The 14,922-nt window shown below is 35.2% G+C and overlaps 1 protein-coding gene across 1 annotated transcript; it reads right to left on the bottom strand.

Moving 5' to 3' along the window:
• Positions 1 to 103: 103 nt before the first annotated feature.
• On the bottom strand, positions 104 to 13,314 carry Bm3397 (Uncharacterized protein; the record flags this gene model as incomplete). The annotated part of the gene is made up of 36 exons (XM_043073964.1): positions 104 to 249; positions 361 to 586; positions 1,377 to 1,683; positions 2,072 to 2,300; positions 2,467 to 2,596; positions 2,658 to 2,827; positions 3,184 to 3,288; positions 3,525 to 3,664; positions 3,739 to 3,968; positions 4,102 to 4,476; positions 4,558 to 4,654; positions 4,824 to 4,994; positions 5,154 to 5,443; positions 5,795 to 5,947; positions 6,164 to 6,347; positions 6,599 to 6,804; positions 6,928 to 7,041; positions 7,249 to 7,462; positions 7,643 to 7,820; positions 7,937 to 8,098; positions 8,264 to 8,432; positions 8,705 to 8,800; positions 8,872 to 8,937; positions 9,011 to 9,169; positions 9,518 to 9,634; positions 9,884 to 10,054; positions 10,163 to 10,233; positions 10,437 to 10,648; positions 10,790 to 10,910; positions 11,228 to 11,307; positions 11,495 to 11,605; positions 11,778 to 11,844; positions 11,942 to 12,038; positions 12,415 to 12,532; positions 13,081 to 13,168; positions 13,242 to 13,314. 36 exons carry the CDS (start codon positions 13,312 to 13,314, stop codon positions 104 to 106), a joined length of 5,643 nt encoding a protein of 1,880 aa, XP_042929898.1.
• Between the last annotated feature and the right edge of the window lie 1,608 nt (positions 13,315 to 14,922).

The following is a 14,922-nucleotide window of genomic DNA, read 5'->3' as shown; positions in this document are numbered from 1 at the left end:
TTTCCAAATCAACAATTAAATACCTAGAATCTGATTGTAAACAGAAGCTGCCTATAATCACAAACGTTACCCTAACACGGATGACTTACAGCTGTTATAAATTTCAGCCTCTACGGGGTCCAAAAGCATGCACTTCACATGAACATTGATCAGGTTGACTGCAAGATGGAGTAGGCGTCGGTGGTGGTGGCGGTAGAGGAATATCTGAATGAACATCAGCAGAGAGGTCGCATCTCAATCTTGGTATCTCTGGAAAACACAGGCGTACGATGAGAAACGAAAAAAGAAAAACATCAAACACGTTATGATACAATTAAATGAATCTTTTACAAGCGCGCAACTCTTCAATTTAGCACTGACCTGAATTCTTGATAGGAAGAGGAGGAGGAGGCGGTGGAGGTGGTGGAGGAGCAGCTGGTGGAGATACAGATGAACTGTACTTACCAGCGTACCTTTCACCACAGCCCAATACTAGGCGTAATCGCTCTTCGAGTGGGAGTCTCTTGTCTTTATTGGAAGCCACGGTTGACGGCAGTTCTCTTCGCCATGTTGATGAAAACGAGGATGCAAATGAAACTGGTCCTTCCTGGAATTTTCATAAATTAAAACGTCAAAATCCGCCCATCTTCAGAACGAAAGTGGACGGATTTTGACAAAATATTATGAAAAATGAGTCCAGCATATTATAAAATATATAAATAAATGTGTGAGCATCTTGGAATTCAAATTACTTAATGAAAAGTGATATGGGGCTGTACCAGAGTGCTCGGAATTGCTAGAAAGAGATATTTTTTGCCATAACACTTAATGCAAATTTTTAAAATAAAGCATTCCATGTTTTGACTACCGTTAAAGCATAGAAGTAGAGGAAGAAGTTGTAGAAAAATCAAGGTCTAGTAGTAAAAAGAACAAAGACGATGATAACACGAAAAACAAACAGTTTCTATATCAGTAAGACAGCAACTCCAGATGTATCAAAGCAAGGTCAATAAGCAACGGTTTTATAAACACAAAAAAAATGTCAGATGCAGTCAGTTTAAACGAGTCTGGGAAACTGCAAAAAATCTCCAGAAAACGGGAATCCAGTAATTTTCTTTCATGCCTTCACGAACAGATTTAGACTCTGAATTCCCAGTTTGTCTAAAAAATGACATTTTCAGGAATAAGTGAATTTTTCAAAACAAAATTCCACATCCTTTAACGATGAGCGATGACCCATTTTAACTGAAATAACAGTTAAAGAAAAATATAGAAAAAGTAGACAGAATGTGTTGAATAGTTAATAAGACAAAGTATTATTCAATTCACAGAGTACAAATGCCATTTTTCTGTATTAATTTCGAATGCAGGATGCCTTATTCTAAAGTATTACTCACCTCAAAGCACTGTCCTGGTGAGGTATGCGAAGCATTCTTCCGCACTAAGGAAGAAAGTGACAAACCATCAGGATTAGAGGTTACTGTATTTGAAGATGTCGTTCGTCGATAAATGCGACGTTTCAGGTCATCAATTGAAAGCGTTGGAGTTGCGCGTAACTGTACAGGATCAGGAAGAGCACCAAGACGAAGTGAAGTGCGTTTTCCAATACCACTAGCAGTCATTAATGGAATGAAAGAACGGGATAATGGCATCTGTTTATACTCATTGTCTTCTGTTGTCTTTTCGATAGCAATTGCAGGTGTTCTGTAGAATTATTTGCATTAACTTATGTGCACGGAAAACCCTTTAACATCTCACTACAACATCGATATGTAAAGTTCAATCTGTGGAAAAAAAGCTAACAGAAAAAAAAAATACCCAGGTCTTGAGAAACACTGAACATACAAGAGCGCAAGGTTGGGCGTATAGGAGGTAATGACAGAGATATCATGTCTAATAGAAGACAATTTATACTTCCCAGCATTTAAAAATAAAACAAAAAAATGCACAAACACAGTCGGTGAAAGTAGTAAAGAGTGATTCGTACACATACAAAGACAACTGAAAAACTTATTTCTTTGAAAAACAATCGCTATAACTAATAGTTGTTAACCGTTCAAAGTTTATTATTTCTTACTGTAAAAGAATTTACTTCTCTGAATCGGCAGTAGTTTTTGAGCTCTTCCTTCTTTTATATTCATCCAGTGACATCTTTTTCTTAGGAGCTTCAGCAACCTTCATTTGATTTTTGCCACATTCAGAATGCAAAGAAGTTAAAGGGAGCTGAACTGCCTTCAACTTTTGGAAATCCAACGAAAAATCCGATGGTTTACAAGTGGCCTCAATTTCAACCATCTTACGGAACAAAGCACGAATTTGTTCTGTAATAAATCGAACAGATATCTTCAAAATAAAGAAAAAAACAAAAATAGAATTATGCTAAGACTCATAATTCCACCAAACAATTGCAATGCTAAACCTGCTACCGTGGTAACCAATGAAATGCGGGAACCAATTTTTGTAAATTGAAGTACACAAATAATTTGCCTTGTTTAAGAGCAAACGACGAATCAGTACAGTCGAGCTTTGAGCCGTATAATTCTTTTCCTGGCACATCTGAATCACTTTTGTTATTTATACCATGACTTTCACGTCTTCTTTTCGGCAGTGGCTCTACCTAAAAAATCATTCCTTATGAAATTTTAAAAAAAGGAGTGAAGTTATAACAAAACGCTGACCTCGTATTTTATATGCTTCTCATTGGTAAAGCAAGTAGCCATGCCGCTGTCCTCAATGGGATCTGTGTTTTGAATTTCTCGCTTTGCACATAGCAAAGAACTTTTGCAACTCACAGTGGTATTATTAGTGGACACATCCAATTCTCGCCTTTCTACCATTCCAATCACATCTGTGTTTGAAATGCAAGACATTCTCATGTGATTCTAAACTTGCAAAAGCCAATTTGTATGTCTCATGCTAAGCAAAAGCTTATCCCTTGCTTCGATGCTCTAATTTCCACTAAAGTAGCAAAAATAAAATTTAAAACAGCAAGAAAACTTTTCTTTTCTTTTAAATGAACCTACTATATATTGCAGTCATTGGAAATACGGTCTTCTGAAATTCATATGACAAATTTTAAAAACATTGCTCGCATCATATAAACTAGTTGACAAAGGAGAAAACTGGTAAAAACAAGCTCTTAAGATTTCTTATGATTAAAAATATAAAGAAAAAAAAAAGTCTAACATGAGCATATTTTCATACCTTCCACGCTTTCGTTCATTTTGGATTCTGAGTTTAGTTCAGTGATGAAGCTTTGAGCACGAGGGGAAAAAGAGATTGCCTTTCTAACCAAATCATTGTTTAAACCTGAAGTGAAACACGGCATATAAAAACAAATCAATAAGAAAAAGTGCCATATGCGAGACATACGACGATCATTTTTCTTAATAGCTGTTAAAAACACGCCAATAATAACTGCAAAATTAACGGTTTTATCTCATCAGGAGTTGGCAGCTTAACTACAACAGTGTAAGTCAATAGAGCTATTAGTATGTAATTCTGGTCAACACATAATATCGGATTAAATAATGGAGTAAACAAACCTTGCTCTGCTTCAGACTTCTCTCGCCATTTTGCACCTTCGCTCATCGTACGAATTCGTTTCAGCGCTGCCGTTGAAGAGCATTCAGAGCTTGCTACACGACGTCGGCCTTTAGCATTTTTAGCCTTTTTTGTGCTACTCCTAAATAATCTTTCCAATCAAACAACCACTTTGGACACTGAATAATACAAGCACCAATTTCATACAAAACTCACTGGTACCGCTGTCTGCTTCTTGAGTTGCTCCCATCATTTGCACTATCCGTAACCTTCGCAACTTTTGCAAAATCCAGCAATGGGTTATTAGCGGATGAGGCACGACAGCGCGTGCCTCCGGTATTTCCAGATCCGCGTGCAGAGACTACATGTTGCTGACGCCTTGCCTCACGCTGCTGCATACGTTCAAACAGCGCAAGCTCTTGTAATACTTTGCGTTCTTCTCGAGACTGGAATAATTAAAGAAATAAGGCGAAAACTTTTGAACAAGTTCAACACACTAAAGAATCAACAGCGTACATAAACCACAAACTATATCATCACTTTAAAGACATTCATATGACACAAGCCATAAAAACTTGCCATCGCTTTATTGCGCTCCTCGGGAAGCATATAATTTACAGCTTCAATTTCCTCCAGCAAATCGCTTCTTTTACTATGCATCTTTATTGCTGAACTATCCAAAGTAAGTAAGTCTTCATTTCCATCAGTTTCCCCTGCCCAATTAACTACATTAGCAACTCTTGCACTAATAGATCTCCGTTTCTTTCTGGGTCTCCCAACATTCTTCGCAACAACCGGTCCTGCCTCTACTGCACTTGATTTTTGCACATTTTCAATCCCTTCATTAGCATCTGCATGTGCTCGCAATTTTTCCGTGATAAATTTACCCGATTCCATGAACTGTCCTTCGCACTCTTTACTTGACCCAACTTGCCGCTTTTCCTTATACTGTTCCTGGAAAATAATTGCATCAATTGTCTTTAAGGAACTTCAAACATTCTTAACAAGATTGTACAATCAAAATAAGAGAAATACCTCTACTTTCAAACTCGTTTTGTCACTAAATAAGCAAGTTTCTTTTTTTAGTGAGTTGTCGACATTCGCCATGCCCTTGCTGACACCAATACTTTCACTGGAATAAAAACTTTCATTAAAAAAAAAAATCAATAAGTTAAATTTAACAAAATGAATTTGCATTCAAAAATCAATTTATGACTGTAAAATAATTTTGCTTAGTAAATTAACAACAAATTTTATAATGGAACAAAACCGTTTCCGGTATAATAACAGAATTTTCGCACTCATTTGTGTATGCATCTTGTCGTATTTCCATAGTTCTATAATTAGCTGCTCCACGACAGCGTAATTTGATGCCACCTTTTCTCCTGTATAATGTAGTGCTGGATATCTTTGGTCGCTTTTTTCGAGCTTTTCGTGAAGAACCATTTACAGTAGTTCGAGTATGGAGCTGTCTGTAAAGAAAATCAGTATAATTGGTTCTCATAATTATCCGTCATTCAACAAACAGACTCATATTAAGTCTACATTTCTGATATATGAATCATTCACATAGCATCTTCCAGCAACTTATGAAATAATGTTTTTAAAAAGCTCATTAGCAAAGGACGCACATTTCTACAGAGCTCTCTGGTAATACATCCTTATTAATTGTATTCTCATCTTCTGTAGTAGGTGTTACAGCCGTTGCTGTTTCGACCATTGTATTAACTTCACCAATATAATCAGATGCAGTCACTCTGGATGAAAATGTTACAGAAGAATATCGAGATCCACTTGTAGTATTTCTAGACTTCATAAATGCCCGAACTTTTCCGACTTCTACATCCATATATTGCTTTTCGGTATGATCTTCTGAGGTAGTATCAAAATTTATCATTGGATTCGAAGTTGTGTTTAAAGCCTGCAGAATTCAATTTCATGCGCATCCGATTAATCACGAATAAAACAATAGTCAGAAACTAAAGTGCCAGATTTTGCGAGCATTATTCATAGCTTATAAAACAAGTTTAGAACTGCACAGCAATAAATCGAATATAATGACCAAGAAAAATCAGTGACAAAGGAACCAAAAATTCTTGTTGATAAGCAGCACTGGCGTAATTAAATTGAAATTAAAGTGATTAAACAACACTGTAGTGAAACACTGAAGCACTTTGTGAAGCGCCTGATTTTTAAACGATATAGCCTATAGCTCTGAAAGGGCAAACAACGAACATTTTTAAATATCTCTTCTGTTACTTAATGCACCAACCTTATCGCTAATTGAATTTTGTTTTTGTTTAAGCATTCGATTAAAGTTGCGGACTAAGCAATCCACATTGCCATCATGCTCGTCGTCTGCTGAACAAGCGCAAATTAGCTTCGTCTTTGACAAATAGTAATCGTCATCAAATGGAACAGTAATCTAAACCAAACCAAATATAATAGCCAACACGTATCAACGTAAATGTCACCCGAAATAATTCAAGATCCGATTTTCTTTGTCCAAAGTATTTCCACTCCACAGTTTATGTAAAAAAATTTATGCAAAATAGAAGCACATCACTTTATCCCATGAAAAAAGTAAAAACTACTTGAAAATGAAATCAAAGGTTCATAACTAAAGATCATAAGTGACAACCTCTTCACCACGTTCGATATTCCCAACAGCAATACCGATAATATGCAATTTGCCGTTCAAAAAGAAATGTTGCATTTTGATATTTGGTCGGCAAGATGCACGAGCAAACCGAGCTTTCGAACCGAAGCGACGAGCGTCAATACAAATGGGTATAGGATCTTTGCTTTCCTCAACTACTAGGTGACTAAAAGTGGATAATGCGTAAAATTTTCAGATTTAACCAGCTACTACACATATATTGGAAAAAGAAAAAGAAAAAAAACCAAAAAACTACATTTGTATCATTTCTAATTCTCGTTCAGCTCACTGACATTTCTATCGGAAACTATATCAGACTAGTAACTGACCTACCTTTCGTGACCTCATCATCGAACATACAAATTATCAATAAGACGATAATTTTAAATACGACTGTACAAGACAGAATAATCTAACCTATACAAAGTGACAAAAGGTATGACTACTCCCGGCTCTTCTCGACCATGACATTCACAGGGAAGCGATACACGCCCGCAAATATATATTACCGGCTCATCAGCATGGTATAGCCGTGTCGAAACCAATCCCATAGACCACTGTGTGACATACATAACACTTACACCCTCACCATTTCGCAACGCTTCCAGTAATGCAGGATCACCCTGAAGCTCTTCATTCACAATGACTCATTTCAACAAAAATATTCAACCAAATTTCACGAAACAAAGATGTTAAGACTACTTTAAAAATAGAAATATACCAACTGAGAAAATGATAAGTTCTACCGTATCTTCGTGTCTGCGTGAAAATGCCATGACAGATCTCGTATATTCATATTTGAAACATTCGATATAATCTTTCGATGAATTCTTTTTTACTTGTCTTATCTTCGTTCCTTCCTAAGAATCCTATGGATGATACAAATTTTTATAAACCGAGTTATACTTCACAAACCTTAGCCTAACCAAAACCTTAGTTCATTTTATATTTTAGACCCATAACTTCCAACATTCCGTTCAACCTTATATGCACTTGGACAAGTAACTACAATTGTGTTATAAATTATAACTTCATTAGTTTTAACTAATAATGCATCCCAAACCCACAGATTTTTCCTGAATTCTCTTTTTAAAGCGCCCTTTAGCTCTTTGACGACGTTTTTTTTCCTTTTCTTTGCGATATCGAGCAAGTATTTTTAACTGCATCTCCCGTGCCTGAGTTTTGCTAAGTTTCAACAAACGTGGATTGCATTCTTCACACTGATAAGTATCTGGTACTCGACGTCGATCAATACCCACACATTTGCCGTGTTGCCATACACTGAAACATCAAGTTTTTGTAATGCCTTACTTCCCAGATTAGACTAGCAATCTATCATTCGTTATACGTATATAATCATAGATTTTTTTCAGAAATAGGAGAAATTTGTTAAAAATATAATTTGAAAAACTTCGTTTTCGAAATCACAGATAATCAAAGCAGATTTTTTATAAAAGTTACTTGCACACATCACACTGTATCATGAATTCATCGTTATGATTCAAACCACAGTAACAACGTGTAGTGTATTCCTCTTCCCAGTCGTCTTCACTGTTGCTGTTTGATGATGAATCTACACCCGTAGTTACTATGGTGGTTCGAAAACCTTCATCTTCTGTTTCTTTTTCATCAACATAATCTGTAAAATCAGTAAACGAAACACAACATCTAACCGAAGAGTTTACATTATTAATATTTAGACTTCATAACTATAAAAAATTCATCAAGTGTATAAAGCAATCAGTTTAACCACACCATTCACACTCGTCTCCTCCTCAGCTCCGCTAATTGATGAACGCGTTGCAACAGAAATACGCTGCTCCACAACCTCATTACATACTTCGTTAAATACAGGTCCTTCTCTACTCAAGATATCTTCAACTGAGGGAGTTCCATGATCAAATCTTTTCAAAGTAACTGAAAAAACAAACTAAATCAAAAAATCACGGTTTCAGATTCACAGCCTATCACAATGCGTACATCGCTGGTTCCTCTAGTTCAAAAAATAAAATTCTGACAAAGTGCTATGATCCACTGTATACCGATGTAGGCTGAAGAAATATAACTCAAAAAATTAAATACCTTCACCGTCAGATGCTGTTTGGATATCATCACTTTCTGTTCTGTTTTTGGACGGCAACACGGGGGTCTCTACCTCAACCGATGTTGAATGCTGTGAATCAAACCCATGATTTTGATTAAATGCGACATGTCCCGGTGATACTGATTTCTGTCGATAGAAAGTAAAACCCTGCATTTTACAACGAACAGATGAGAAAAATAAGGAAAAACTATTGCAGAATGAAATTAAATGAAGAACGACATCGTGAATTTTGATAAATGTAGATAACACAAACAATGTATTTTCCCAATTAAGATAGCTCGAGTCGTCCTGAAGGATGAAAACGCTTATGTTCCGCAAAAAGAAGATTTTAAACCAATGAAAATATAAATTTCAAATCATTTTATCCAGTAATCTTATAGCCGTAAAGATCTTTATAATCCTTTAGAGAGATTGCTTACTGAAACATTTATTACAGACTGCTGACCGAAGCGATCCATTTCTTTCATTTTCTTGGAGCTGTCGGATGCAGAGGTTTCGGAATGACAGAGTCTGGACTATAAATGATAAAATAATCCAAGTTTCGAAAGTCAAATAAATCATCTTGTGAAAAAAAAAAAATCGAAACCTGTCGTATTTGGAGCTCATCGAGTTGTCGAGTAAAAAGATGACGAGAATTAGCGACGAATGATTCCTATACGAAAAAAGATGTAACAACCTAATGCTTCTGAAATTTATGCAATTCCAAAAAAAAGAAAAAAAAAAACCTTCTCTGACTTTCGATAATGCTCCTCAACATATTTTCCGATGTCTTGCTGCAAACGATGAGAAAGGACTGTAGAAGTTTGAGCGGTTTGTTGAAGATCATGCATTCTGCTATCGCTATTGACATAAACTGATTCACGAGAATCACTAGAAAGATGGCTCTGAAAAAAGGTCAGCCTTTCCAATCTAAATTGTAGTGAAAAGCCCCGAAAAACTAAGCTTACAGACATAATACAGGAGACTAACTCGAAAAAAGCATAGTAAAATAATTTATTTAATCTATAATGTGAAACTATGAAATCCCTTCCCAAACAAGAAATTTAGTTCGACAACACAATGGATTTTTTAGATTCGTCGTTTAAACAACTTATGACTTTATGTATAAGGAATTATAAAGCAGAAAGGATTACAACTGTCATAGATAAGTAGAACAGAATATACAAATGTTACACCCACAATAATATGTTGTCGTTAAACTAGAAGGTTTGACACGCTAATTGTACAACTACCTGTGAAAATGCTTTCTGCTCTTCTTCTTTACAATGAACTGCTGAATTATGAAGACTTTCTGGTGATAATTTTTCATCCACAACCATACTTATTGCCAAATCATTTGGAACTGCACGCTGCAAACAGTAAGAGTTCAGTCCCGCATTAAGTAATTACTAAACAGCTGAGCATAAAAACTAACATCATCTCTAAAGCACACTTGGGAGGCAAAATACTCATTATGGAACACTTTTAAAATAGTTTTGAAAGCAATGGAAGGATTTCGGGAGTTCATGAAACTTTATATACAACAAAATTTCCTGTATTTGTAGGATTTTTAGGGATTTTGCAAAAAAAAAACTCGAAAAATAAAGTATAAATTCAACCTGCTGAGCAGAATGCTGAAGACGAGGGACATGACAAGGTTCAAGAGGCTCTGCCATAATATACTGCTGCTTGACAATTCCACTGCTACGAATCACATTTTTCGGAAGATGTTGTCCAGAAGCAGTAAAAACGTTAGACGGCTGCTTTTCAGCGTGAAGAGCATTGTCTACCTGAATAACTTTAGTCAGTATACGCTATTCATTATTACGGTCAGTAGAATTCACATAAAACACTAATACTATATCAGGAAGAAATCCAAATATCAGTGTCAAGTTAACCTGCTGATCACTGGCAACAAGTTTTTGTATTAACAGCTCTGTTCCTTTATCTGGTTGACGTGATGCTCGCGCTATAACAAATCCGTTTAAATTCTGTGTTTACATTGATTTAAAAGCACATCGTATTAACATAGCACCAAACGAACTGAACAAAACGTTTTGATTTCCAAGAGAAACTAACCCTCTGGACGAGTAAAAAACCAGGCTCAAAATATATTCATGCGATTATAATTCGGCTTCCATAAAAATTAATTTCTCTAGCTAAAAATATCACCTCGGTTTCGGACAACGGGACGAGGCCGTCGAGATGGTACGAGGAACGGCGCCAAACCGACACTCATGTCCGTGGCATGTGTTTCAGAATTTGCACCTGTTGCATTAACTGCCATTGCATAAGCAGGCATTGTTGCCGAAACTGATTTACTAGCAGGAATTATCTGACGTATGCTTTGATGGCAAGTTGATAACACAGGATTTGGAGGATGTCTGAACATATGACTAGTGTTGTTTATTGACTTTCGAATGTTGTGCAAGATTAAATTATGAAATTTATTATCAGTATTCCCCAAACTGAAAAAAAAAAAAAAAAAATTGTAAAACGAAAAGAATGCAATTCCAGCTACTTACGCTGGTCGAAGAACTCTTTTGTTCGACGATGTTGATGTTGCAAATGTTCCACCGGAACCGACAAAGTGACGTGAGCGGAACAATATATCACTATGACTATTAGCCGATATTTGAGTTACTCCTAAACTTCAAAAATACCGCACGCGACAATTTTCGACTCAAATTATATAAAATATTTTAATTTGCACAACATATAAAAACATGTCATCTATCAAACATTGTTTTACGACTAAAATATCCATACTGTCATAAAGATCACGAAACATCAAATACACAGGGATAGTAAAAAGTTGAAATGAAAAATGTTATTGGCCTCCTAATTACAATTAACAGATATCTTCAGAAGTTCGAATAACGACATTTATTTCAAAACACTTTCTAGCAAACTTTAATTCCAAGAATATAGGTTTTTGAACAATCCATAAAACGAAAACCTACCTCGACGATGTATTCGGTAATTCTGAGTAGCAGTGATCGAGGTTTGTCGGGGAAATATCTGTCCAGTAGAAGCTGGTAACCTTAATGGAAATAATCAAATCACTAAGAGAGACAACAGTAAAGAAATAGAATCAAAGTATCTGTACTTTTTGTGTTAATTAAAGGAGTAATTTACTTATTATGTAAGGACAATAAAAAGTAATAATTAAAAAATGAAATTAGTGGAAAGACAAGAATCTCTCATATTCTCCATTTGCAAAAATTTGCCTTCGCATTTGACTCGTTCGACATCCACCCATGCCACCAGAATAGATTCTACAAGATGTACGTGAATCCATCCCCGAAATCTTTTGATAATGCGTCCCACTGTTGTGCGATCTAAATGAATGATACAGTTCATATTAATCAGTATCAGACCAATACAAATAAGGAAGGACGGTTCATTATTAATGAACAAATCTATTCAAAAAACTTTTAATCCAAAGCACGATCTCTACATGAAACTAAAATCTAATTTACTGACTTCGAAAAAATAATGAAAATGCTTTACCTTGAAAAGTGTCCCAAGTTTGTATCACGAAAGTGATGACCCGCAGGGACTTTACTGATTTCATTTCCTAAATGAAGTGTCATCAGTGAAACATAATCAACTACACAGTGTTAACAGGCCTGCTGCCTGAGAAATCCGTGATAAGTATGGAAAAAAATATATACCGATATAAGAAGCAAGTCCACCAATGATAGGAAATTTCTCTCCATTTTCCCCATCATTTTTCTGTGCATTTCCAGATCGTCTTCCATAATTATGATCCTGTTTGTATGCTTTAGATAATCATCTTTCTATAGACTGTTATTTGTAATGGACTAATAAGAATTTCAATAAAAATAAAAAACTTTTTATAAATACGAATACGAAACCAACAACGACATTACAATATGTCCCTAGTGTTCAATTTCATGTCGAGCATATTTATTCAGTTTTTATTTTTAATTCATCCTATCGACTGATAACGATTGGGACAACACAGTTGTTCCGCTCGAATCACTCATGTAGCACAAAATATAAATCAAAAAATAATACAGCACTGGAATGAAATATCTTTTAACCAGCAAAACTTTGTTATTCATAATTACTGTTATAATTCCATGGGCTTTTATTTATAGCACTCAAATAGCTGCATTCCCACCTGATATGATAAACCAATAACTGCATCTTCAACAATACTAACGCTTTCTTTTGAATGGCGTTCGTCGTCAACAATAATTTTTTTCAGTAAAAAACCATCCCCGTCTCCACTTATATTCCTGAAAGAGTGATCAATCAAATTTTTATAGAATTTAATGTTATATAAACCTTTATAGCGCTGAATGGCGGCGCAAATTAAGAATAATTTTCACTGATTATTGAATATAAGATGAGAAAAAAAAAATACAAGCCAAATATTCATGAGGACAAAATTATAATAAAAAGTGATACAGAAAAAGTCCTCGGATAAATAAATAGTAATAAAGAAAATCACTAATTTATTACTGTGTATAACTTGAAAAAACCGAAACTGAGAGAATCAATGATATAGCACACTAGAGATATGATAAGAAAAACTAGATCAGTCCGAATATTTTAATCTTATCAGTAAACGGAAAAAGAAAACAGCGAGCGACATGTAAAAATATTTGAGTTAGAATGAATCATTAAGGACTTTGTGAATATTAAAGAAACTCATGCATATCATATCAGAAGAAAGCTTTATAACATGTAAAAACATTCGAATTAGAAGTTAGGATTTGAAGCACGTAAATCCACCAGTACAAGAAACATGGCAACCAATAATGGACACTGTAAAAACACTAACTTATTGTCCGCAGATGTTTGTAAAGCCTGCTGCGGTATCCCTAAGTCTCGAGTCGTCGTCTGTTTGTTACTCGAAGAATCCTTATTATCTAAAGATTATGAAGTTGAATATTTCGACTGACAAACACAATAGTAGTTAAGATCAGAAAGAATACGACCCACCAGTTTCCCATTCCTCCTCTGTATGATGATGTTCTCCCACCTGCGCTTCCTCTTCCTTGCAGGTATCAGACATGGATACGTTTCCCAATACAATTTACTCACGGACCTCTAATTCTAAATTTTATATGAAAATTGTGGTCAAAATCTCAATAGTAGTTTGCAATTCCACCAAAATATAACAAAAATCGCCATCTGAAGATAAACATCCCGAACTGAAATAAAATTGTAAAAGATTAAAATAAACTTATAAAGTCTAAAACTTCAGAACCATGGAACGCAGTTTATTTAAGCAACACAGTTCTCCAGGACAGTAATTCATCAGAAAAACCACCCCCTGCACCCTTTCCCCTGCTCATCATCTAACAGGACATACCAACAATACACAAAAAACTTATCAACATCAGTGCTTCTGGCATCCCGCCAAAGACGACAGTATGTTTCTGTTTAGGACCTGACATGTGTAATCCTACAGCTTCTGTTGAAATCGATGGAGCAAGGCGAATCACTACGTTCATGATACGCTTATGTGCTGCATTAACTATTCGTGTCATCATAGTACATTTGAGGACAGGTTACTGAGTCCAGAATATGATGCAGTCAGTGAAGATGAAAATTATGTTTTGTAAAATAAACACAAACAAGGATCATTTCCACGACTGAACTTATAAATGATAATGAGGAACTCGAACCAAGCGGGGTTTAATGTTCTTCTGTGATCTTCCACTATTGAATTTACTTAAAGGAAGCGATGTGCAATTTAGAAAGTTACAACTTTGCAATCAATGGAAATTATGCTTGCTGGCAATTCGGCCAAAGAATTGCATTATCAACGATTTGACGGAATCTACTTTTTTCAGTTTTTCTGAAAGAATGATCTAAAGAGTAAGTGGCCAAAGTGCAAAAAAATACTTGCAGGGCTGACATCCTGAACCTTTGTGAATATGCTAACCTTAATCGTTCTACGTCCTTTACCTTGATAATTTAAAACAATTCAAACTGAAGTTCTTCATTACTTCTATAATACTCTTTCCTATAAGTCGACGAATCAGTTCTCCCATATCCAGCTTTGTATTGTTTGTGTTATCTCAAAATTTTTCATTGCTAATTAGAATACGTTATTCGAACTTCGAAGTGAACATAACCGGCAAAACGAAATCTTTTTTTTTTTTTTTGGCCATCAGACCCGCTTATCTTGATGTATTATGAGGAACCTTAAGCATGAGAGATAATATATTTGAAAAAATTGGTAAATTAGATAACAGAATAATACACCGTAGTGTTTAACCAAACCAGAAAATACCACTTCCTTTTTTCTTTTCTAAATCAGCTTTTGGTCCAACAAGAAACAAATAATACATTGTGTTGCGTCCTTAACTCTTATATTAAAAATTTATCAAATGGAGGTTTCTTTTTTGTAATAAAAAAATTAAAGCCGTCTTTCGCATGCTAATCTTTTTGAGGATGATAAAAGAAAAGTCAGAATAAGCCTCTCTTCAATAAATTTTAACATCTTTGGAAGCTTTAAAGAGACTTCGATTTATGAAAATATATTGTCAAAAGCAATGATTTACCCAAGAATTCTCGAAAATCCAAAGCAACTGAATGAACAAACTGCGCAAAGCTTCCACTTGCAAAATAATGAGCTGGAAGGTGATGCGTAATCTGAAATAGCTTGTGCAGT

The sequence above is a fragment of the Brugia malayi genome (genome assembly GCF_000002995.4).
Source record: "Brugia malayi strain FR3 genome assembly, contig: Bm_v4_ChrX_scaffold_001, whole genome shotgun sequence".
NCBI lineage: Eukaryota > Metazoa > Nematoda > Chromadorea > Rhabditida > Onchocercidae > Brugia > Brugia malayi.
Note: the sequence above shows the minus strand (reverse complement) of the source record. Positions and strands in the feature narration are given on the sequence as shown.